General features: G+C 45.8%; 2 protein-coding genes across 2 annotated transcripts; both read right to left on the reverse strand.

Moving 5' to 3' along the window:
- Positions 1-12876: 12876 nt before the first annotated feature.
- On the reverse strand, positions 12877-20757 carry LOC109746391 (mediator of RNA polymerase II transcription subunit 33A). The gene is made up of 12 exons (XM_020305510.4): positions 20337-20757; positions 20144-20257; positions 19664-20017; positions 18685-19001; positions 18378-18469; positions 17959-18286; positions 17322-17529; positions 16913-17027; positions 16148-16315; positions 14741-15416; positions 14429-14635; positions 12877-14272 (listed from the first exon to the last, which is right to left on the reverse strand). The coding sequence occupies exons 1-12, from the start codon at positions 20657-20659 to the stop codon at positions 13173-13175; spliced, it is 4002 nt and encodes a 1333-aa protein (XP_020161099.3). The 5' UTR covers positions 20660-20757; the 3' UTR covers positions 12877-13172.
- A 3538-nt stretch (positions 20758-24295) lies between these two features.
- Positions 24296-25492, reverse strand: LOC109746390 (probable calcium-binding protein CML24). Its single transcript, XM_020305509.3, has one exon. It carries the CDS (start codon positions 25225-25227, stop codon positions 24652-24654), a length of 576 nt encoding a protein of 191 aa, XP_020161098.1. The 5' UTR covers positions 25228-25492; the 3' UTR covers positions 24296-24651.
- Between the last annotated feature and the right edge of the window lie 218 nt (positions 25493-25710).

A 25710-nucleotide genomic window follows, 5' to 3' on the forward strand; every position in this document is an offset into this window, starting at 1 on the left:
TGATAGTCTCCCCAACACTCAACTCTCTCTCACAGGATTTGGATTTGGTGGAAAGAAGATTTGAGTGGAAAGCAACTTGGGGAAGGCTAGAGATCAAGAGTTATGTGGTTGGAATGGAATATCTTGACCTCAACACAAGTGTAGGTGGTTCTCTCTCAGAAAATATGTGTTGGAAGTGTAGGCATGTTCTGATGGCTCTCTCCACAAATGAAGAGTGGGTGGAGGGGTATATATAGCCTCCACACAAACTCGGTAGGACCGATTCAAAGAACTCGGTCAGACCGATTTGGTTCATAATGTGACCGTTAGGTGTTTCGGTGGGACTGACACGTCAACTCGGTGGGACCGATTTCATTAGGGTTAGGGCATAACGTAATCTCGGTGAGACCGATTACACAAACTCGGTGAGACCGATTTTGGTAATAGACTAACAGAGAGTTGGTCAGGCAAACTCGGTGGGACTGATTCGCTCATCTCGGTTGGACCGAAACGTTACGAAAAGGAAACAGAGTGTTTGCATTGCAATCTTGGTGGGATCGATCGCTCATCTCGGTTTGACCGAAATGTTACGAAGGGAAACAGAGAGATTACAATCCCATCTTGGTGAGACCGAGATCCCTATCGGTGAGACCGAAAAGACTAGGGTTTCTGGCAGTGGCTATGTCAACTGAACTCGGTGGCTCCGGATATGAAATTTCGGTGGGGCCGAGTTGGACTTTTTGGTTTGGGACATATGTGGATGTGAGAAAGTAGTGGAGGGTTTTGGAGCATATCACTAAGCATTTTGAGCAAGAACCTCATTAAGCAACACCTCATCCCTTCTTAATAGTATTGGCTTTTCCTATAGACTCAATGTGATCTTGGATCACTAAATAGAAAATGTAGATTCTTGTGCTTTGACCTTGAGCCAATGTTTTGTCCTTAGCATTTTGAAGGGTCTACTTTCTAATCCATGCCATGCCAATCATTGAGCTTTCCTGAAATATTCATCTTGGAATAGCATTAGCTCAATGAGCTATATGTTGTTAGGAATTACCAAAACCACCCAGGGATATTTGCACTTTCAATCTCCCCCTTTTTGGTAATTGATGACAACATATAGATCAAAGATTCGACAAATGATAAATAAGATTGAAAAACATCGTCGCTTTGAGAAGTATGTGATAAGCAAGAGCTCCCCCTAAATTTGTGCATTATTTAAAATTTGCTTTTGAATGCAAATGCACAATCGATTAGGATCATGGGTTACTCTTCCATGTGACATACATCTTGGTGGAGCGCTCAAAATGATAGAAGTTAAAAGCATGCACTCATCACCAAGCAAGTGAATGATCATATAAGGATATAAGAGATAATATCATCCAACAAGCATTAAGGGTAGCATATGATCAAACACATGATCAAACAAGTATCTCACAAGCACATAAAGTAGTATCTCACACAAGCACACAATAAAGTTTCAACCAAAATAGCAAGAGAGAATAAAAAGCAACACTCTCTCTCGAAGCCTATGATCTATACATTTTTCTCCCCCTTTGGCAAAAAGTTACCAAAAAGTTCAAAAATGCATAGTGCTAAACGACTCTCAGGCTTGATCTTCGGTAGGAGGTGTTGAGAGAACTCCAAGGATGAAGGCTTCAGATGAAGTAGCTGGAGCTGGTGGAGTAGCTGCTGGAGGTGGAACTGGAGCTGTAGCTGCTGGTGCTGATGCCATAGCTCTAGTGTCTGTCACTGGCACTGCAGCAGATCTCTGTCCTCTGGGCACTCTGGCAAAAGCATTTGTGGTAGACTTTCCCTTCTTCTCCTCTGCTTCCTCCTGGAGCTGCTCAACTGCAGTTTGGATCTCTGTCACCTTGACATCAAAGTCATAGAATTTTGTCTCAATGATCCTCTCCAGACTCTCCTGGTTCTTGGTCAGGGTGGCCAAGCCCTTCTCAATCCTCAGGGTGGATTGGATCAGATATCCAATCTGGTCTTGCTTGCTCTTCAAGAATACCTGAGATGCCTCCTCTGCTATTGGCATTTTTGCAGCCTTCTCTGCCTTAGCCTTCTCTCTCTTTTCCTGTGCTTGAGCTGAAGATGGTTCATTCTCATTCATCACAACTGTGTTATCTTCAAATTCAAGATAGATGGGCAGGTGCTCCTTATCCAAAATGTACTTGCCTTTGCCCATCTTTGAGTTGATGAGCTCCTGAATTTGTGGGGCAGACCCACAACTTCTCCTTTGGTCAACAGCGGTCCTCTTGATTGTCTCAACAATCAGGCTCATGACTTTGAACTTCTGTGGGACATCAAATATATGCAACAAGTTGATGGCATGTCCTCTGATCATCTTGTGATCACCTGACTTGGGTAGCAGTGTGTGCCTTAAGATCCAGTTGATTGTTGGCAGACAAAACAACAAGTAGTGAATAGATCCAAACTTATGTGTATCCAAAGCAGCATCTAGGATCTCTTTGTACATGTTGGCCATTGTGTTGTGGTCTTTCTTCTTCTCTGCATAGATATCCAAGTCATCCTCATGTTCCTCGGGAGCATTGATAAGCTTGGCCCATTCCTCAACTGTAGATTGGTACCTAGTACCCTCAGACATCCACACTATCCTTCCATCTGGATATAAGTGGGCAGTGGAGTAGAACTGCATGATGAGCTCATCATTCCACTTGGTGAGCTTCTGGGCAACAAAAGTGTCAACTTCACATGCCTTGAAGCTATCAAGCACACCAGGGAAGTGATCCTCATTCTCCTTGATGAACTCCCAGTCAACCCATCTCATGTCACACACAGTGGGCTTCTTGTCAAGCAGAACTGTCTCATAGAAGTCCTGTTGTTCCTTAGTGTGAAATCTATAGTCCACAGCAGTCCTTCTCCTGATAGCATATGGATCAGACTGTCTCCATAGTCTCAATCCTGCATCCTTCCTGATTTTCATGTTCTCTGCAACTGGGTGTGCATCAGTGTGGTCAGGGATCTTGGGTTTCAGCTTCCTCAATACAACAGAGTCATCTTCTTCTTCAGCAGCTTCAGGCACTGGGGCCTTGTTCTTCTCTTCAGCAGGGATGTTCCTAGTGCTTCTCTTGGGTTTAGGCTTTGGAGCTGGAACAGCAGGCTTGGGAGCAGGTTTGGGCTTAGATGGAGCAGCCCCTGATTTGATTGCATCCCCCATAAGCTTTTGAGCTTTGGGTGCTGGTGCAGCATCCTCTTCCTCTTCCTCTTCAGAATCTTTCCTCATTGAGGGCTTGCCAAGAACTCTGGTAGTAGTGGTTCTGGCCCTCTTCTTCTTCTTATCTTCACCAGCTGCCTCTTCTTCAGACTCAATGCTGAACTTCATAGTTTCACCTGTGGCAACTTTTCTTGGCTTAGACATGGGCTGTCTTCTTGCTGGAGCCTTTGTTTTCAGACCAGGCTTTGTTGCAGCAGTTGTGCCATACTCTTTCTTCAGCACCTTCTTCTTTGAAGTGGCTTCATCTTCAACTGCCACATAGTCTTCATTTTCTGATTCAGAATTCCTCTTCTTCCTTGTCCTGGTGGCAGCCTTTGGCAAATTGCTGGGAGTGCCCCTGCTGCCATCATCATAACTGCTGGAGGGATCTGAGCCCTCACTCATCTCCATCTGCTGTTCAGGCTTGTTCTGGCTGTCACTCTGGTCAGACATCTTTGCAAACTCTCTGACAGCAGACCCTGTGAATATATTATAGATGAGGTAGAGAAGATGAGCATCACAAAGTACAGGAGTTTTGCAAAATAGATGACTTAAAAACTTAGTTTTAGTTCTTCACAGAAAGCATTTCGGAGCTACCGATTTGTAAACTCGGTGATACCGAAGCAGCTTTTGGAACCTAAACTAGTGAACTCGGTCAGATGAGTCACAGTTTGGTGGTACCAAGACTGCTAGGGTTTCACAGAGAATCGAACTCGGTCACACCGATTTGCAATTTTTGGTCAGAACAAAAATGCATGTGCTCTGGCCTAAGCCAAATCGGTGAGACCGATTTCTACAACTCGGTCGGTCCGAGATGAATTCGGCGGAGACCTAACCCTAAATTTTCAAATCAAAACTAATCTACGGGAAGTTTTCACTGGATAGGATGTTTTCAATCGTGGCAAGAATCATGGCAAAGCAATGTGCTAAGAATCAGAGTTAAGGATTAGCACAAAGTTCAAGTTCGTACCCTAGTTCGGCGGCGAACTTGCTACGGCGGGGCAGATTGCCGTTGACGGCGGCGGAGACTAGCGGCGGGAGGTCGCTGGCGACGAGAGGACGATCCGGAGACCCGAAGAGGCATAGCAGGTATGCGCGGGCGAGGAGGTTCGAATTTTTTTCCAAAATTTGGCCCGTCGGTATATATAACCTGACCCTATCAGTGTGACCGAGTGGAACGACTCGGTGGCACCGAGATGCAAAACTGCAAGCAGTTACTGCAACTCGATGTGACCGAAAGGTTCTAATCGGTTGCACCGAGATTGAAAACCCTAGATCAACTTAGTGATCTCGGTAGGACCGAAAGGAATGAATCGGTCAGACCGAGATGCACAAAGAGGTTTTGGAGGTTTAAGTCTATGACAAATCGGGAACTCCGAGTGCTCCTCACACAGAGTGGTTTGAATCTGACTTGATCAAACTTTGTGATGTAGCATGAATAGAGTTTGAGACGAGGAAAGCATAGATAGCTAGAGGGAGTTCTTAGGCATTCTTGTCCATCCATTTGGCAAAACAGAAAAAACCAAACAATCAAAACAACAAATGGATGTCCTCGAATGAGTAAAATATGCATTCAACATGCTCACACAATTAAAATGGCAAATGAAATATGTGACAAAGCATGCACAATCACTCTAGCATCTATCAAGCAATTTGGCGATGACTAGGTCATCTATATATGAGTATATTGACTTAGGAGTCAAATGAGAACATTTGATCATAGGTCATACTCATCGTTTAAGCACAAGTGGGGTTACCACTTTTACATAAAGCATTGTTGTGTTCACACCATTAGAGTTGCTTTAGCTCAATTGATTAGAGTAAAGCCCCCCCTAGATGTGATATCCCCCCTAAGAGGGATGAACTAACCTTGGGTTTTGTCGATGATGACTTCATGTAGGTGTTGAAGATGTAGATGCTCGATGTTGATGTAGATCATTCGGAGCAATCCTTTGGAGTGAGTTACACTTTCAATACCTACACGGGTTAGTCCCACAAGGAACAAACAAGGATATCCATAGACATAGAGTGATGCATACACAAGATGATCTTCATGAAAGCATTAGGTTACCTTGTCCCTTGTCTTACCAACAAGAGGGTTTGTGACTCCTTGAACTAGTGCAAGATATGGAAGTTGTTTGCACTTGTCCTTGCCAAAATGATAAGAGTGAAGTATGTTGGCGGAGTCACCCTCAAGAACTTTCTAGTTCTTCTTCTTCGGGATCCACACCATCTTGATGGAAATCCTTGGAGTCGTATTCATACTTGATGAAGTAGAACTTGATGTAATCTTGGGAACCCACTTGACCAAGGCCTTTGGTGCTTCTTCAAATGCATCAATTTCCTCTTGAAGCTTGTCCTTGCCTTTTTGCTTGTGGTCTTGTGGTGGAAGATCATCTTGAGCTTGTGTCCCTTTGAAAGAAGTAGGATCATACTTCTCTTGTTGAGGAACAAACTTCGTCTTGGGGTATTGATCTTCTTCCCACTCAACTCCATTGGCATTGAACTTTCGTTCAAAACCAACACCTTGATTCTTCCGGTGTCTTCCTTGCTTGCGTACAATTTCCTCAAATTGCTTACTTCCGGCAAGGCTCTTGTAAACACCTTTCTCTATAATTCCCTTCAATAAGCTATTTTCTTGCTCAAGTGTAACTTGGCCAAGAGAATCATTAGTGGAATCAAGAGAACTACTAGAAGCAACAACATTGGATTTAGCATGATTGTTGTTACTACTAGATGAAGCATCTTTCTTGTTCTTGTTGCTAGATTTAACTTGTGGCATGTAAGTAGACAAGAGTAAACGCTTGGCAATGTAAGAAAAACTTTTCTTGCGAAGATCATCATTGATTGCCTTTAAAAACTCATGCTCTTGCTCAAGGTTGAGCTTTTCAAAGCGTAGCTTGCCATGAGTCTTTAAAAGTTCTCGATGATCTTCCAAGGTAGTTTCATGAGCTAACTTAAGAGTGTTTAGTTCTTTAGTTAGACGCTCAATCTCCTTCTTATCATCATCATTCGTTTTATCTTGATTAGCATGATTAATTGACGTTTCATCATAGTTTTCATCACTAGAGTTGTCAACAAGTAAACCATCATCACCTAGCAAATCATCTTCATCACTATTGAAATCAACATACTCGGGATGTGTTACCTTTGGACCTTTGGCCATGAAGCATCTTCCAATTCCTTCATTTGGTGAGTCAAATATGTCGTAGGAGTTGGTTGACACAAGTGCTAGACCGGCAACACCTTCATCTTGAGTATATTCGGAGTCGGAGTGATAACTTCTTTCGGAGTGATTGTCGGAGTCGGAGCCGGATACCCATTCACCAACATGAGCTTGATGTCTTCTTTTTGTGTAGCTCCTTGATGACTTTTCCTTCCTTTCCGAGTCCTTGCTTCTCCGAGAGGGTTTTCGTTCATAACGATCATCTCTACTCCTCCTTTCTCTTGGTGGTGATTCCTCTCTTCTACTTCTTCTTTTGGGAGAATCTTCTCTTCTTTTGTAGGGGGCCGTACACTCATTGGAGTAGTGTCCGGGTCTTCCACAATTGTAGCAATTACGCTCACGACTAGAAGATCTTTTGTCATTGTAGGACCTTGACTTGGAACTTCTTTCTTTGCTTCTACTCTTGTAGAACTTGTTGAAGTTCTTCACCATTAGACTCAATTCTTCATTGAAGGTTTGCTTCTCACTTGATGATGTGGGAGCATCACACGAGGCTTTGTAAGCACCACTTGACTTGTTGTGAAGCTCTTCCTTATCCTTGAGTGACATTTCATGAGCAACAATTCTTCCAATGACTTCCGTTGGCTTGAGATCTTTGTAATTGGGCATCATTTGGATCAAAGTGCACACGGTATCATATTTTCCATCCAAGGCTCTTATGATCTTCTTGATGATGAATTTGTCGGTCATCTCTTCACTTCCTAAGCCGGCAATCTCATTTGTGATGAGAGCAAGCCTAGAGTACATTTCAGCGACACCTTCACCATCCTTCATTTTGAACTTGTCAAGTTGACTTTGAAGCACATCCAATTTGGATTCCTTGACGGAGTCGGTACCTTCGTGCATATCAATCAAAGTATCCCAAATTTCCTTTGCATTCTCAAGACGGCTGATTTTGTTGAATTCTTCGGGGCACAATCCGTTGAAGAGAATATCACAAGCTTGAGCATTGTATTGTAGCATCTTCAACTCTTCCGCGGTAGCTTCACGGTTTGGTTCTCTCCCATCAAAGAATTCACCTTGCAAGCCAATACACACAATAGCCCAAACGGCGGGGTTATGTCCAAGAATATGCATTTTCATCTTATGCTTCCAACTAGCAAAATTTGTACCATCAAACTAAGGACCTCTACGGTGGTAATTTCCCTCGCTAGACGCCATACTCTCCTAGGTTGTGAAACCAAGGCTATGACCACCAAAAGCTATGGAAATCAAAGCAAATGGAGGCCAAAGCTCTGATACCACTTGTAGGATCGAAAGTATGTCTAGAGGGGGGTGATTAGACTACTTGACCAAATAAAAATCTAGCCTTTTCCCAATTTTAGTTCTTGGCAGATTTTAGCAACTTAGCACAAGTCAAGCAATCAACCTACACATGCAATTCTAAGAGTGTAGGAGAGGAATGTAAAACAATTGCATATGAAGGTAAAGGGAGGAGTTTGAGGGAGCAAACGCAATGTTGACACGGAGATTTTTTATCCGTGGTTCCGGTAGGTGGTGCTATCGTACATCCACGTTGATGGAGACTTCAACCCACGAAGGGTAATGGTTGCGCGAGTCCACGGAGGGCTCCACCCACGAAGGGTCCACGAAGAAGCAACCTTGTCTATCCCACCATGGTCGTCGCCCACGAAGGACTTGCCTCACTAGGGTAGATCTTCACGAAGTAGGCGATCTCCTTGCCCTTACAAACTCCTTGGTTCAACTCCACAATCTTGTCGGAGGCTCCCAAGTGACACCTAGCCAATCTAGGAGACACCACTCTCCAAGAAGTAACAAATGGTGTGTTGATGATGAACTCCTTGCTCTTGTGCTTCAAATGATAGTCTCCCCAACACTCAACTCTCTCTCACAGGATTTGGATTTGGTGGAAAGAAGATTTGAGTGGAAAGCAACTTGGGGAAGGCTAGAGATCAAGAGTTATGTGGTTGGAATGGAATATCTTGACCTCAACACAAGTGTAGGTGGTTCTCTCTCAGAAAATATGTGTTGGAAGTGTAGGCATGTTCTGATGGCTCTCTCCACAAATGAAGAGTGGGTGGAGGGGTATATATAGCCTCCACACAAAATCTAACCATTACACACAAATCACCAAACTGTGTAGGGCCGATTCAAAGAACTCGGTCAGACCGATTTGGTTCATAATGTGACTGTTAGGTGTTTCGGTGGGACTGACACGTCAACTCGGTGGGACCGATTTCATTAGGGTTAGGGCATAACGTAATCTCGGTGAGACCGATTACACAAACTCGGTGAGACCGATTTTGGTACTAGACTAACAGAGAGTTGGTCAGGCAAACTCGGTGGGACCGATTCACTCATCTCGGTTGGACCGAAACATTACGAAAAGGAAACAGAGTGTGTGCATTGCAATCTCGGTGGGACCAATCGCTCATCTCGGTTTGACCGAAACGTTACGAAGGGAAACAGAGAGATTACAATCCCATTTCGGTGAGACCGAGATCCCTATCGGTGAGACCGAAAAGACTAGGGTTTCTGGTAGTGGCTATGTCAATTGAACTCGGTGGCTTCGGATATGAAATTTCGGTGGGGCCGAGTTGGACTTTTTGGTTTGGGACATATGTGGATGTGAGAAAGTAGTGGAGGGTTTTGGAGCATATCACTAAGCATTTTGAGCAAGAACCTCATTAAGCAACACCTCATCCCTTCTTAATAGTATTGGCTTTTCCTATAGACTCAATGTGATCTTGGATCACTAAAATAGAAAATGTAGAGTCTTGTGCTTTGAGCTTGAGCCAATCTTTTGTCCTTAGCATTTTGAAGGGTCCACTTTCTAATCCATGACATGCCAATCATTGAGCTTTCCTGAAATATTCATCTTGGAATAGCATTAGCTCAATGAGCTATATGTTGTTAGGAATTACCAAAACCACCCAGGCATAGTTGCACTTTCAACATCGCTATTCACGTGTGTTCTATCATAGTCTCGACACATCATCAACACAAAGTTCTACCGGAACGATAGGACGAAGCCCTGCTCCCGTGTCGCTCCGCGGGGCGACACCGGGGCGACCCCAACCCTAGCCGCAAGGTCCACCTCCACCACCACTCTGCCGCCGCCGCCGGTGACCGGCCGGCGGCGGCCAAGGCCGGCTCCGGAAACTGGGCGGCGACCTCTCCCACTTCAATCCAAGCCGCCACCGCCAGATCCATCGGGCTCGGTCCAGGCAACCTGCCGTCGTTCGAGCCACCGGGGCGCCGCCACCCAGGCCTCACCCGTCCGCTGCTTCCATGCCGGCCCCTGTCACCACGCACTGCGCCCCCGTGCCAGCCCCTGCCTCACCGTCCGGTGCTCCCCTCCGCATCCACCATGGCCAGATCGAGGCGGGCCCCCACATCGCCGGCGCCAGAGGAGGCCGTCGGGCCTGTCCCGTGGCGGACGGCGGCGGCAAGGCCATGCTCTACTCTCTGCCCACGACATTAGCCTCCTCCCAAGATCCAAAATGCGCCTCCCACATCTTCCTGCCCGGGGCCTCCAGTGCCCGCCGGCCGGCGCGTGTTGGCCCTCCGTCGGTGGCTGCTGCCCACACAGCTCGTCGCCGTCGATGGGGGTAGCTCATGTGCTGCTCATCAGTTCCAGCCGACGCTGCTCCCCCCAGTCCCGTGCTCGCGCGGGCTGGGCGAGCATGTGCCCGCGTCTCGTCCTCGGGTGCTGCTCGGTGGTGGGTGCGCGCGAATGCTCTGATCTCCGATCTACCGCTTTTCATCGCAGATCTGCTCGTCTGGGGGTGCCCCTTTCTCAGGGCTATCGGATTGAATCCTCTATGTCCGGTTAGTCGGAGTTTGGGTGGTGGAGGGTGTGAGGAGGCATGGAGAAATCCGTGCCAGCGGCCGTCGGCTGCCAGCGGCGACGCCTGCGGGCGCCGCGTCCCACCATGGTGGCGTTGTACTACCTCCTCCTCCTCGTTGGACTTGGGGATGGGGAGAAATCTCTGCCGGTTCGTCCGACCACGACTGCGGCGGCGCACTCACGCCGCTCCTCCATGTTGATGGCGCGGTCTGCATCCCCTTCATGTCCATATGGTGATTCCTTTGCCCTCTGCTTTGACCTCCCGAGTTTGCTTCAGTTCTCTCATCGCCTTCCATCCACCCCCTACCACAATCGACTTCGCCTCTTCGCCGAGCCCTTTGCTGCCATTTATCCACCCCTGCCCATCGTTTGGTGTGTCGTCCATGTTGTTGTGCATGCTCAAGACCCTTCCATGGATGCCGTTGTGTTGCGGCGAGCTTCATGCTCTTGGTGTTGTCTCGGTTCATCTTTGCTCAACGACGACGCAAGATGCCTCCCCAACTTGCTAATCGTTCCGAATTCCTGTGGCGGAGCTCCCGGTCAAGGTTCGTGTCCAGCTGTGGCACTCGTTGATTGTGGATGCTCCTGCGTTGCGCCGTGGGCCGGGGCTTGGAACGCACGCCGGTGCGGTGCGTTAGGTTGCTTGCAAAGTCTTGGTATTGTGATCCCTCGATGGCACCCCACATCTACTTGTGTCTCTCATGGTGATGGTCCTTCAGTCTGCTAGCTAGGTCGTGACATGTCCCGGGTGTTTTTTTCTCATCTTCTGTAACTGTGTTACCTGTACGGTTTCCGGTCCAGTTTTTCTCATAAACAGGGTCAATTTGTTTAGGTTTTCGATCCAGTTTTTCTTGTAAACTGGATCAGCCAAAACTTAAGGGGTGACTCTTGGCTTTGGCAGCTTTTTTGAGCAATATATTCAGGTGGGGAACCTCTCGCCCCCGGTGACTGTTCAAAAAAAATGTTCTACCGGAACACGCGACAAGGAGGAGGAGGACGGTGCAACCCTGTGCGACGCCGATCAACTACACCACCTCTATGCCAAGCTCGACAAGGCGGACCACCCACTAAACTGTACCGATGATCTTCACAGCTACTTTTCTTGGGAAAAAACACGTCTAGATCGGGTTCTTGCAAGCACGGCTCGTTAGATGAAAAATTTCCTCCGGCCTAAGCTTATTTGTCTGACAGAAGACGACACAAAGCCGATAGATGTCAAACCGTGGAGAGATTGTCAGATTGATGATCCTATCCACCCGCAAAAAAAAAAGATTGATGATCCTATCCGAAAGAAGTGGCAGCATGAACATACACTCACGTACACGACGTGGTGACCTGACTGCGCGACCATTCTCCATACCCTTTGATCTTGCTGCATGTGCGCGTCGTCGAGAATTCTTGTGGGAGCCTGCTGACCCGAAGATGACGTGGGAGATAGGCCGAGGGTTGCACTCCCAAGTCTCTTGGTGGTGGTCGCATAGTCCATTCCATTATGACGTAGTGCTCCTTGCTTCTCACAAAGCATATCATGGATACAAAATGCTTGGATGGCTTTGGGCGAAAGGAGATGGCCTAAAGAGTCGGTCGCTTGGCGCCCCTCCCCCTCCCACCAGTATTATGGATTTGTTCATCACAAACAATTGAAATTGCTCATCGCCAACGGTAAAAGCGCCCAACACCGCCGGTCCATTGCTGATGTGAAATTGCACATGTCTCGGGATCTCAGGATGCCTCCATGTCTTTCCTCGGTGTGTTTCAGATTTTGTTTTTCTATTTCAATATGCAAAGATAATCACTCTCTGGAGTGCAAGAACCTTTGACCTTATTTCGAAAAGAAAAACTTTGACCTTTCTTTTGAAGCCCTCCGATCCTAGGATGTGACCTTTGCACGTGTTGACTTTTTGGGGTAAAATCCACATCTCCATCCTCATTCCAACTTGAGTTGGTTCCTGGAGTTGGACTAATGCTACCTTCTGCTTTTTTGGTAGACCTTTGATTTTAATTTTCCCCTTTCCACCAATAAAATTGCCTTCCTTGATGCCAAAATCCTTTGTTCTTTTCAAACTTGTTTTCATGGAAGTGGCGCATTCGCATTTGGCAGTTCTTTTTTGTTAGAAACACATTTGGCGGTTCTTGCTCCTCGGGAAGGCTAGCAAATCGACTATCCGTTCCATGGGGTCTGAATAAAACTTACAAAGTCACAATCCTCGTCGATCTAGGATTGTGTTGACGACGCAAAGTAATACCAGGTTCGAACATTTAAAAAGTAATACAAAGTTTGAACATCTTTGCCACATGGCTTACATGAAGAACTGTCTCATTACATTTATAAAATTCAACACTGGAAAATAGATTGCATCCCCAAATTCAGTGCTCAAAATTCATCAACTCTTTCTCTGAGTGAGAAGTCAAGAGTACTATTCCCATGATAACACTACGTTAACGTTGTAAATAACATATTACAAGGAGATAACATATAAGAATGGGAAAACAGTCGGATGTCAAAACCTAAAACAGTACAATGTTGTTCAACAGAGATTCCTTACCGCTATGATATCCCAAAGATTCAGAACCTCCATAGCCGACCTACCAAAATTCGCAGGCAAACTGGAAATCTAAGCCGCCAAGAGGGCCAAATTTTCTTCTAAAAGGAGGGGCTAATTAATTGTAGGCGTACAGTGCCCCATGTTATATTACACATGTTATTACAGCTGGGGTACTTTACCCAGGATACTTGTCATCGGCTCTGAGAATTTGAACTTACATACTTCAGTAAAACATCCAGCAAAGAGACCATACAAGATAACCTGACACTACTCCACAGATGAACACGACTATTTGCTGGCCTGATGGCTCACCAGCCGGAATTCAGGCTTGAGACTGCAATGGCTCCTACAAGTTAGGTTGGGGGCAAAAAATTACACAAGGCAAGATCATTGTAGCAAGGTTTCAACTACAGCAGAGATTGTCTTTGGTCCTCCTCGCTCGAGTAGTGATAGGGCAAGATCATGCTCGTGCCAACTTCGAAGCCCCACGGCAATCTTCTTCAGTGTGTCCAGTTTTATGTCCCGTAGCCATGTCGGGACAAACTTCACCACAAGGAATACAAAGCACGATACGTACGCCTTCCACGTACCTGGGTCGCACCCCAGCAGGATGTGCCCATCCAGAACACCAGCAATGAAATCCATGTGGGTGCCCACCACTCGCGGTCTTCTCGAGAGGAATGACAGTTTCATGATGGGAGAAGTCTTTTCTGAGCCCCAGAGTAGACTCCCACAGAAGAAAAGCATGTTGGCCATGGCATAACCTTGAAGTGTGCTGGCCACCGGTCCAGGGTCTTCCAACATCTGTTCCTGAGCTGATAGCAGTAGCGTCGGCAAGGTCTCCTCATATAGCACCTGGACCAGGAGAGGGCCCCCTGCAACACACAGCAGTCCCGCACCAAGCATGGCAACCTGAGAAGCCATGGATGCAGCACCAGACAGTGGCGGTCGACCTGATTTTAAATGCGGAGGCCCATTGGAAGACCATCCATTTGCAAGTTTGTGGGAACAATCAATCACTTGCCTGAGGATCATCTCGCTCACAAAGTAAGTATCGTGGAATGTTCGACAAGTTCTCAGGTAGATGAATCCAGGGGCCATGGGAAAATGAAGACCTTGGTGGCCTGTGATTGACTCTCCCATTAAAGCTCCAACTCCACGGCTTGCAGTAATATCAGACCCACTGGATGGGGATGAGCGCAGAAAGGATGAGAAGCAACTTTGGATGAGCTGTGCCACCGCATCTTTGTCTCTGCCAAACGGAGACCGAATACATGAGAGGACAATAAAATCATGCCACCTTCGCACTTTCTGTGTCCACAAGGCCCCTATGATGGGCATGCTTGGCCAGGAACTACCCCCTGCACAGTTCTCCAGTGCCTGACCAATGATCCCGTGAATGTAGTCGAGACTCCTATCCAGCTTAAACGTAATTGTCAAGCTGACAAGTGCAGCCATTGGTAAAGGAAGCATTGGCGGCACACCACCTGCAAGAGTAAAATGAAAATTTTCTATAAGCACAGAGTAATAAAGATATTGGTGCAAATTTTCTGCAACGATGATGCTGAAAACCTGAAGGCTATCACACATAGTATGAACTAATGCAACTAAATTGATGCATAAGAATAGGAAGCAGGCTGTACGTGGATAGCAGCTATGAATCTGAACACCAGCAGATGCAAGGATTTCCTTTACTTCATCTTCAATGGAGTGAAGAGCAGCACCAGGGCTGGGCCATTCAGTTCCATTCATAGGGACAGCTTTCCATATTCCTCGTGTAATTTCTGCTGAGAAGTAGCTAACAATTGCAGCAAGAGAAGCTGGTAAGAAGTCCACTAGATCCCGTAAACCTGCAATGCAACGGCACATTAACACATGAATGAGATTAAGACATATCCCCATAGGACTGGAAAATCAATATAATACATTAAAATGGAAGCAAGGAGGTTGCTCACTGGTAGTCATGTCTCGGCTGGAAATCCTCCCGTGATAACAAGCTGTAAGAACAGCTTCAAGAACATAAGGAACTGCTTCTAGAAATTCCCATGCTGGAAGTGTCGGCCTTTGGTAAGAATCATCAGATGTACTTAGAGAGGAACCACTGACACTGCTACTGGAAGCAGATGAAAGATTACCAGATACTACCCCGCTTTTAGTCATTTTTCGGCAAATCATACTCAAAATTTTGTTTGCAACTTGATGGACAGGATTTGTATTGCCAAGTCCAGAAAGAGTAGAGGCTATGCAAGCTTGATTCTGAATGTACCAAGCCCTTAGCTTGGGGAAGGAGTCAATATAAATTGGTTGGGTTGGGACCTCGTCGAACGAGCCCGTACTGCTGCCAGAGTTGGTACTAGTAGCAGATGAATTTGGGAACTCAATACGGCTATTGTGCATTAACACCAAATAGTCCAGAGTAAGTTCCAACCTTACTGAGCCTCCACGGCCAGCAAGACAATATTCTTGAGGGGGCTTGTAAAATTTCCACAACCGGAGAAGACAAAGAAATGCACAAGAGAAGACCGAGTAAACCGACGTTTCATCAACAATGGTAGACCTGTGGTTAGATGGGGGTGGCATTGACCCAAAAGCTTCACAGAGTGGCATTAAAGCTGCGGCAACATCTGGAACCTGTATGACAAAAGGTTATTATATTGTGAACTAACAAACAGCACAAACATATAGACTGCAGACAACATTATTCTAGAGCACATGAAAAGTGAAAGTAGTTATCTATCTATTTGATACTGTAGAATGCAGCATTATGGGTTATCACAGTGCTGACCGTAAGTAGCGTACCAATATTAAAGCTTTAGTACATAGTGGGGTATGGCCATAACAATATACGTCAAGAAACTAATCCAGAGGCACACAAATTTATGTGGTGCATCTCAAAACCTACAGAGCAACTTCAGCCATCAAGTCTTAGAACAGATATGCCAGAAAAGTGGTAAGAACTTGGATTTGCCATCAAAGCATCTTAAAGAAGGGCTGATAGGCATATGAGGTGCCAACTTTGAAAATGACACAAGAACAGGAACCAAGATATTGCATGCTGACATCAATTTATATCCACATGCACTATAACGGTAAACTTGTCTTCTTTTTTGTATCAGAAATGTGACACTGAGGCGTTGTTCAAGCTTTTGGAATTTGCTAAACAATGTAGTTAGGCTTTAGCAAATGGAGATGCCAGCATGCAATGAACTCGCTTCTTTTTCTACTTTCAAGACAAACAAAAAAAGAACATATTTTTACGGTGCGCTCTGGACAGAAAATACAGAGACTCCGCCACCAATTTCATATGTTAACAATGGATTGTTGCAAGAATATTACAGTCAAGCAGACAGTGCATTGCTTACCATTCCATACAAAGAAAAAATGTGGACAGCATCGACATATGAGACACCAAGTAAGATTGCATTTAAGGTAGACTTCTGACTAAGGTAGTGGCTCATGCTCCCCTGTAATGAAGAATCTGAGGGCAAAGGAGGCGACAATAACTTGACCACCATGCGGACAACATGTTCCTGAAAAAAAATGTAGAATATAATTAAGATGTTTTAAAGGAAAAGTTGCCAGATAGAATTTTTCAGACCCATTTCCGTGTGCTCACAAGAGTAGCCTCGGAAAACTACTCCCCCCGTCCGGAATTAGATGACACTCAAACGGATGTATCTAGTAAGTAAACAAAAGCTTCAACAACGTAGCAAATTAGAAAATGTGCAGTTCAGAATATTTCTACGCTGAAAACATAAACTTGTCCTATATTCAGAAATATAGGCTAGCCTTGCTTTTTCTAATACAGCAAAGAAATATGTACTAGAGCCATGAAGTTTGGGGCCATTTTCTGAACTATTTGCTTAACGCTAGCAAACAATCACTGATATTAAGATATGATTTTTACCAGAATCAGCATAAAGTAAATAGTGGATTTGGAAAGCATGGACAAGTCAACTCAATATTACTCCGTATACTGTTGTGGAGATCAACTCGCCAAAAATCACTAGATATTTTAACAAGACCTAAGGAATTTTGATTAGTTGTCATGAACTTGTAATTTTTCATGGCAAATTTGGCAATGTAAGCATGTTGGGAACTCTTAACAATAAATAAAAATAAATTACCTGAATATTCCAACCACGCACAAGTGATGCACCGCAAACAATTTTAGCTGCAGCTGACTTTTCTTGTTCTGAACCATTCAATGCGATGTGGTACAGTTTATCCAATTCTGCAACACTGAATAGACAAAACAGAACTACAAATCAAAGAACTAACATGATATACAGATAAGTAGGACCAGGGAAGTGCAGGGGTGAATTGAGAAGTATAATGAACTAAGAAACTAACTTGAAAAAATGGAGATTCCTGGTAGAATAATATTGAAGATATGTGTTTTAACTTCGCTTTACAGCAAAGATGCAGTGCAGAAAGAAAACTGCTTTAAAATACTCGGCGGACTGGAAAAAAACTGTTCAATTCAATGCTAGCCTCTAAAATTTCTATTTTGGTTCCAGATTTAGCTCCATATACCTTGAAGCAGGAGTAGCAATGAGAGCATTTTTCAGTGGATCAGATAGTGGAGCTCCTTGCATAAAGTTTACCCATGGCGATTCCTGGGGTAAAGATGTATCCTTCGAATGCCCCGGCAGTACAACATAACCAGGCCACAAGTAAGCAGTTGTGTCGATCAAATTCCTCGAAATACAGGCTTCAACTATAAGATGTAGCATGTTTCCAACTGAAAAATGGTAGGTAGTAGGGGGGAGGGTTAAAAGCTAAGACAACCAGAGATAAATATGTTTTCAAAGTATTAGTGCAACAGTATGAAAATATAAAATCAAAGAACAGCTAGCAACTAAATAATAGAACAGAATACTACCAGGATCCACTAAGCAGTCAGAAGTCAGTTTAGTTACAAAACATGATCAAATTGCTAGCATAAATATAATACTCTTCTTAGATTGAAATATAATAAAAGGACATGACATTGTTAAAAGAAGTACAGGGAAAATATGCCTAACAGGAAAAATCACAAATACTCGCAAGCAACATTTTTCAGAAATGCCAAGACAGATTGCATATACACAAAATTGTCACAAATAGTAACCTCAGTGAATATTATTGAACTGTAACAACCATCAAGTATAATAAGAGAAGGTACAGGTACCAGCTTTCGTCGAAGAGTCACTCTGGCCAATCATGCTAGGGTTGCCACCAACAACCTTACAGTTGGCCCTAAATATTGCAGCTTTTGAAGCCGCAGCATTGGCCACATTCACTAATGATGAAGGTGGTACAAGAAGTCCTGAATATTGCACCAAATCCTGAAGAGAAGATACAAGTCCTAGTCTTCGGGGCAGACTTTTGTTTCCTTCAGCTCCACATGCATCAGTTTCTTCCTTGAGAATTGCAGCAATTGCTAGTGGAATAAGAGCTAATAGCATGCATAATCTTGTGTCTAGATGAGGAATTGGACCCTCTAGAGGTTCTCTAGCCTAGCAACGACATTAGCGTGTGAGGAGGCCACAAAAGAAGTAAGTCATATGATTTCACCCATGATAATACATCAAAGGAAATGTTTATTACCCGCTGTACAAGACGAAGGGCGGAAATCCAAAGAGCTTTAAAAGTTTCCTGCCAACTTGCCTCATTAATTGCTTGGGCTGTCTTGGACATTTCTGAATCAAGGCAAATATGGTATTAGTCGATGAAAACCATGCCACACCTATAATAAAATTGGAAGATCTAAACATTATGATCAAAATTCACACTGTCGGTTACTATATCAAGACGACAGAACAGATATGTAAAAAGCTCTTCAGACACTAACAGTCTAACACAGATAAAAAGGTGAAATAATTCAAGTCAATATAAGCTGATCGTGTGGGAGTACCTTTTATAATCTCGATAGCAGATATACCGCCTAGATGCCTCCCATCCATTGCATTCTCCATGTAAATATCAAATATAATCCAACAGGCAGCTCTCCCAGCTCCTGTAAGTTGGCCCAGCATGGAATTGCTGGATCTCAAGTTACCAAGAACACCCACAAGCCGTTTGTTGTTTGGTTGGTAATCTAGATTGCTCACTCTCCAGATATACATCACCAGATCATCAATTTTATGGCTAGTAGGCAATAATCTCTCGAGTGCCATCTTGTGAGCTTCAATCAGTGTCAGCCTCTGGCTCAGAACACTGAATTTGTCAGGCCTAACCTAGAAAATTGTCTAATTAGCACAAAGTTGCCATTTGTAATGTTGATTCTTAGGTCAACCAAAGAATAAATGGACTGACAAGTTGTTTTTCTAATAGTTGTTAGGCAAGGTGATGTGAATTTATATATAAGAAAATTCGTACATTCTTAACACATAATAATGGAGCATGTTTACAACAACGACAACAACAAAGCCTTTCAGTCCCAAACAAGTTGGGGTAGGCTAGAGTTGCAGCCCATAAGATCTCGAAACCTAGTCATAGTTCTGGCACGTGGATAGCTAACGTCCATGCACCCCTGCCCATGGCTAGTTCTTTAGAGCATGTTCACAAATTGAAAATAAAAAGGGAATAGCTAATGGAGCAGTAAGTTAACATTAGAGTAGTCACTATCTGTGCAAAGTGGAAAAGTAGTCAGAACAACCTACAGAAATGCAGCTTTACCTTGACATCATTAATATGGTTAATTATAATACTTGTGCCTACTCCGTTTGTTATATTTGATTGTAAAAAAGACCTAATTGTTCCCTTATCCTCACATGGTAACCCAACAAGGTAACAGGTGCCAAAATATGATGATTGGCTGCAGGCAAAACTGAATGCCCATGGGTATGAATATCTACAAAGTTGACATGTTAATAAGTTTGTTCAAGACGTACATGTTAAGGCATATCAAGCGCAGAAATGCCTGAATCTTCGTATCAGCGGCCATGATATGCAACACTTCCAAAGCCATGACGATGTTCCTTCGACGCAACTGTTCACGCTGCTCATTTTGCTTCACAGCGGAGACCCCCTTGACATCCATGTCCATGGGCTGTGGCCCTTCAATGGGATATACACTCTCCTGGTCCTGCGTCATTCCAGATGAAATACCGCAATCCTCCAGCACGGAGTCGATCAGTTTGGTGATAACAATCAACACAAACAGGATGACAACATGCCCAAAGTCCGTTCCAGAAACCCCGTAGCTTTTGGACAGTTGCAGAGCAGCGTCGATGGATTTCGTTATCCTGGGAGCCAAAGTAACCATGTATGAGCAACTGAGCAGCAGCTAGCAAGCAGCATACATACAGATCACTGATAGCAGAAATCTGAACCGGGCTTCCCGTTCAAACATTGCATAGCTGAACCCTTACTTGTCACGATTAGACCCGGCCAGGAGAGACAGCGAGGAGGACGTGACGTTGCCCTTCAGCAGCTCCAGGTACAGCCGGTACGCCTCCGGCTGCGCCCGCCGCTGCGGCAGAACCCTGCAAAAACCACCGCCAGAGAGTCACTCTCGCGTATCCTTCCAAACGGCGGGAAAACCGGGCGGGCACTGGCGCGGACCTGGCGGTGAGGAGCGCGAGGACGTGGAGCGGGCAGAGGAGGCGGGACGACATGGCCTGGTCGAGCAGCTTCCAGAGCGAGGGCGAGTTGTGCGCGAAGCAGAGGTTGGAGACGAGGATCCCGGCGAGGTCCGCGCTGGGGACCCCGGCCCCGGGCTCCCCGGCGACGAGGCGGGAGATCTCCACCGCGCGCAGCAGCGGCGGGTCCCCGCGCGCCTCCGACGCCTTGACCGCCGCCATCACCCTCCGCTCCAGCGGCTCGCCCCCGACCCCGCCCCCCGCGGCGGGCGCGGCCGCCAGGGCCGGCGCCTCCGCCGCCCCCATTCGCCCGCAGGCGGCGTCGCCGAGGGTTTGGGTTTGGGATTTCGCGTCTCGATTTCGCCTTCCCTCTCTCTCCTCGTGACTCGTGAGTCTTTGGATGGATCCTTGTGGATGGAAGGGGGGAAGAAGGTGGTTTATGAGGCGGGGGACAGGGCGGGGGGGATCTGAGCCGTCGGATGGTTCTGTTTTGGCGTGGGGCCGTCGGATCTCCGTCCCGTCGCCCTCGGTCGCAGTCGTACCGTGCGAGACGGGATTGACTTCCCGACGGAATGACGTGTGCGCAAGCAAGCGCCTGGCCAATCGCGGGCCCAGGCGATGGGACGAATTGCCCATTGTGTCTTCTTTTTCTTTTTATGGTAAAAAAAATGAAGACCCCCAATTCTTAGGAGAAGAAAATTTAGGCATAAACGCGCATGGCGTCAGTGTCGGCACACCGCACACGGCCTGACCGTTATGGGGTGGTGACTGTATCAGGTGTATGCTAACAGGTCGATTGTCATGGTGCTCCGCTTGCTTCTTCCTTGCGTCCACCTCTGGATTTTTTCCTCTTTGAAAACAGTGTTCACAAATCATGGCGTCGTGTGAAGGACGCTCGACATCATCGTGCTAGTCAAAGTCTTTCTTGCGAAGGAGCTATCATGTGGGTTTTTGATAAGACGACTTCATCGATTTTTCTGTTGAAGAAACTACAATACATGGGAAACACGGAATGTAGATGCAAGCCCCCTCCCTGTCTGGCAAGGACAAAAGCGTAGATAGAATCATTTGAGCGACGCCTTCGACCCGTCCTTCGAACCACAAAAGCTCATCCATGCATTATGTTGGGGGACATATATCCGATCTCGATCGTCACCCTGGCAATGCACTTTTCTACTGAAAATCATCAACAATCGTTAATGTTGGAAGGGAGAGAGGGATTTGATGGAATAGTTGTTGTATTGCTTGAGCCTCGTGGGTAGAGATGGCAATGGGTACCCATTACCCGTTTGCCCTGCGGGTAAAGACCCTATTAGGGTAAGGGTATGGGACAAAAATTTACCCAGGGGTATTTAAATGAGAAAATATCATACCCATCGGGTAGAGAGGGTACGGGTATGGGATCGTATAACCCATGCCCGCGTACCCATGTACCCATCTAAAATGTTGACAATTGGGTTTCCTTTAATATCCTAATGTATTGATTTTCCCCTCCTCATCGCGCTAGGTAAAAACTCTAATGTGCAGTCAAATTATCCCTATAATTTATCATAATTTTATGAACTTAAAGTGTATGCCTATGTGTTGTTATTTATGATTATGTGTTTTTGTTTAACATTTTTATGTGTCGCTTTATAGGGAAAAAAATTGTTTATGAGAATGTGTTGTTGTTTCAATATGTTGTTTAAAATGTGTTGTTGTTAATAATTTATAATTATATGTTGCTTTTTACAACTATTTTCTACTCAATTGATGTGTTGTAAACGCGGGTATTTTTACCCGCGGGTACCCATATACCCTGTCGGGTGACGGGTATGGGAAAAAATTGTACCCTTGACGGGTATGGGTATGAGTGATAAGTAAGTTCAGGGTGGACGGGTAAGGATATGGGGTGGCTCCACCCGTACCCATACTCTGCGGGTGCCATCCTACTCGTGGGCGTATATATAGGAGTACATGATCTACTTGGAGTACAAGACAAGTCAGGACAAATCCTAGTCTATCTTATGTTTCCTAATGACTCAATATACTCAACAGTTAAACCTTAAACCCCGAGGTAATCAACGACATGAATAAGCTTCTGAGACCACCATCTTGAATCTCAACTCCTTCCTCCAGCTTTAATCATTTCGATTTGGTATGCAACCATATCAATGTGTTTTGTGTGTTCTCTTTGGACGCCTCTCTTGTAATTTCACATGCTGGAACAAAGGCCACAACAGGCGTAAGATTGAAGGTGGCAAGAGTGCCTAAGTTGATATAGTTGATCCAGTTGTCATGAGGAACAAGAGTACTTAAGTTCCCGGTTGTTGATCTATCCACATACCAATATTTGGTCAACATGTAATTTTGACCTTTGTGCATGTTAAGACATTGGGCGAGTCTAATGACAGTATGACACATGGTAATGCCCTATAATCCTGGAGGGGCTATGTGTATAATCAAATGAGCTTTCACTGCTGCGTCAAGAACATTTTTAACCAGGTATGGACCAATGGCAGGTCGATTGTTCCCATTCAAGCATATCTTGTTCAAAGTCGGGATGGCATAATTCCATTATCTTATCGCTCCCTTCATCTATCACATCACCTAGGATGCAATACTTTTGACTCATGCCGTGTGGGCATAATCAACAATCATGGATGGAAGATCTTACCTCCCGATGCTATATGGTATCGATGTGTTTGAGAGTGAATGCATATCAGTGGTTTTCCTACTAGTGTCCCAACTCGCTATTGTTCCTTTCCATCTTCCTTGAGCTTTGTGGTGTGTAAGAACTGGGTATATTTCCGTTGAGCAATTAGTGGGAAAGGGGTAAAGCTTGGTTGGAATATGGCATGTGATGAGATAGAAATGCTTGGCACCAATTGGGGCTCTTTTAGTGAATAACCAACCGTGCCATTTTTTTGTTAGTATGGCGAAATCCTAGGATTTGCATCGATGGTTAGTCAATTCTATTTTTCGTCAATATTAGCCAAAATATGATTGTTAAAATCTTAATTAAAACACAAGCAAGCCTATGGAATCATCCGAACTCAAAATAAGCACAAGGGTAACTCTTGACTTTTGAATAGGCTGTAAAGAAAAGCAAAACCACTAATTCTATCTTGGGTTACTCCGCTAGTGTCGACAGTGGAATTGGGTGAGGTTACTCAACCATTTTGCGGTAGTACCAGGCTATGGTCTCATTTTCTCTCCTTGGGGGTCTATATGATGCGATATATCGCTCTATGTGTGTTCATGTTCCCTCGTTGTTGTTGTGGCGTTCTCTTCACCGTTGTTCCGAACGCGGCGTAAATTTAGTCCAAAAAATGGTTCGACTCCAATACTTTTTATCTACATAAGGCTTTTACCATGAAGACTTCTTCTTCGGGGCGTTGGTATAGCTGGACCTTAGCATGTCCTTTTTCTAACTACATGATACAATGTTAGGCCGATTCCTACGATGAAGGGAGTGGGGGAGGGCTGCCCTTGGGTCGTGCTAGTGATCGGGCTATGTAAGAATCGAGTCCTATTTTGCTAATTTCCTGAAATATCTTCTATCGTCGGAGGGCAGAAGCTACAAACCGGGTTGTAATTTATTATTTCCTCGAATATCCTGTATCAGGTCATCACTCAGTCGTGCGGTCTTATTTTCTCATCATTTTTTTTGAACTTCTACTGGACCTGATAAATGTCCAAGAGCGACCTGAGCGTAGCCAAATGGTTAGGTTTCTTGTGGTTAAACCAGCCCACCCAATCCTAAACTTGGCACTTGTGCACACATCTTTTTGGATTTATTTTAGTTTTTTCGTCAATGTTTGTTTAGAGGAGACGTTTCTGTCAACTAAGAGGCGCATGTGCTAACTTTGTCAATCTTAAGATGTGTGTCGGCCCGGTAATTTGAAGGTGCTCTTAGTAGGGTGTGTGTACGTACGTCCATAGGGCGAGTGTACGTGCGTATATGATTATACTATATGTTAAAAAAATGTTCATGACAAAAGTTTACAGCACCACATGATTAGACACACAAAACATAATGCTCAACGGCCCTGTAATCTGAACCTTGGGGATCGTATGTATGAAACCTATAAATTAATCTTGCAATCCCTTCTCTTCTCCATTTTCTTGGAGCTTGAGAGGTTGCATTGCATCTGACCATATCGTGGACGAACATCAATAAGAAAGATAAGAAAGGGCTGTTCTTCATCATCAAGCTTACTATACATAAACGGTGAGCCGATGCATGCATGGCTTGTCTGTAATTGTAAAAACCCGAAGATCGATCGTGCGAAGACGTACGCGCGCGTGAGATCAGATCAGACGTTGATCCCTTGCATCATGATCTTGAACTCGCCGAAGTCGATGCGGCCGTCGCTGTCGCGGTCGACGTTGCAGATCATCTCCCGGACGTTGGCCAGGCTGCTGGCCTCGGGCATGCCCAGCTTCTTGAGCACCTCCTGCAGCTCCGACGCCGAGATGAAGCCGTCGCCGTCGACGTCGAACACCTTGAAGGCCTCCCGCATCTCCTCCTCGTCCTGCCCGCCGGCGCCGCCCTCCTCGGCGTCGTCGGCGAGGGCGCCGAAGAGCGCGTCGCCGAGCGCGCGGTGGAGGCCCTCGAAGTCCTCGAAGTGGAGCCCGGAGGCGCCGGGCGGCACGTGCGCGCCCACGGTGGCGGCCAGGCTGGCGCGGTCCGCCTCCAGCCCGAGCGCGTCCAGCGCCTGCGCCAGCTCGTCCACCGTGATCTCGCCGTCGCCGTTGCGGTCGAACATGTCGAACACGCGCCGCAGCCGCACCGCGTTCAGGCTGCCGTTGCGCAGGCGGAACGACGGCGACGGCGAGCCCTTGGACAGGGCCTTGGCCGCGCCCTGGCTCTGCTGATGCTCGCCGGCCATTTGCCTTGCTTATTTTCGGACGGTGTGGGGAGGAGGACCGCGCCGAGACTCTCGCAGCTTTATAGGACGGGGGGTGGAAGGAGGAGCGGGGCCGCGTCGGGTCCCCGGCGGAGGCGGAGGGCTGGCTTGGCGTCCTTCCTTTTTCTCTGCCGCGAAATCCATCGCCTACCATACTATTTCCATGGAAACAACCCGATCACGGTGGACGTGTTGGATCTGTCGCAGGGGAAGCAAAACACGCTGGGAATCGATCGGTCGAGTTAGGTATGTTGCCCCTAACCTGAGGAGCCATCCCGCGTGGAGTAGGCAGCACACTTTCGCACCGGCCTCGGGCTGGCTTTGCTCTCTTCGTTTGTGAACCTCTGGTACCGTGCAAGCTCGCATTCATACCTTGTGTCTGCCGGCAGAATATCATGTCGAAACCAACATTTGATGGAAACAGATAAAAACCACTTGAAAACGATGTTTTGAAGTTTTAGAAAA

This window comes from Aegilops tauschii, chromosome 2 (assembly GCF_002575655.3).
Source record: "Aegilops tauschii subsp. strangulata cultivar AL8/78 chromosome 2, Aet v6.0, whole genome shotgun sequence".
In the NCBI taxonomy this organism is placed as follows: Eukaryota; Viridiplantae; Streptophyta; class Magnoliopsida; order Poales; family Poaceae; genus Aegilops; species Aegilops tauschii.

Bases quoted from the DNA above. Each gene is read 5' to 3' on its own strand.
- LOC109746391 (XM_020305510.4), bottom strand. From the start codon at position 20,659: ATGGGGGCGGCGGAGGCGCCGGCCCTGGCGGCCGCGCCCGCCGCGGGG. The intron at 15,417-16,147 runs GTAAGCAATGCA...TTTGTCATACAG, and splicing joins TTTTTTCTTTGTATGGAATG to GTTCCAGATGTTGCCGCAGC. The intron at 14,636-14,740 runs GTGAGCAACCTC...GTTGCATTGCAG, and splicing joins CAGCCGAGACATGACTACCA to GTTTACGGGATCTAGTGGAC.
- LOC109746390 (XM_020305509.3), bottom strand. From the start codon at position 25,227: ATGGCCGGCGAGCATCAGCAGAGCCAGGGCGCGGCCAAGGCCCTGTCC.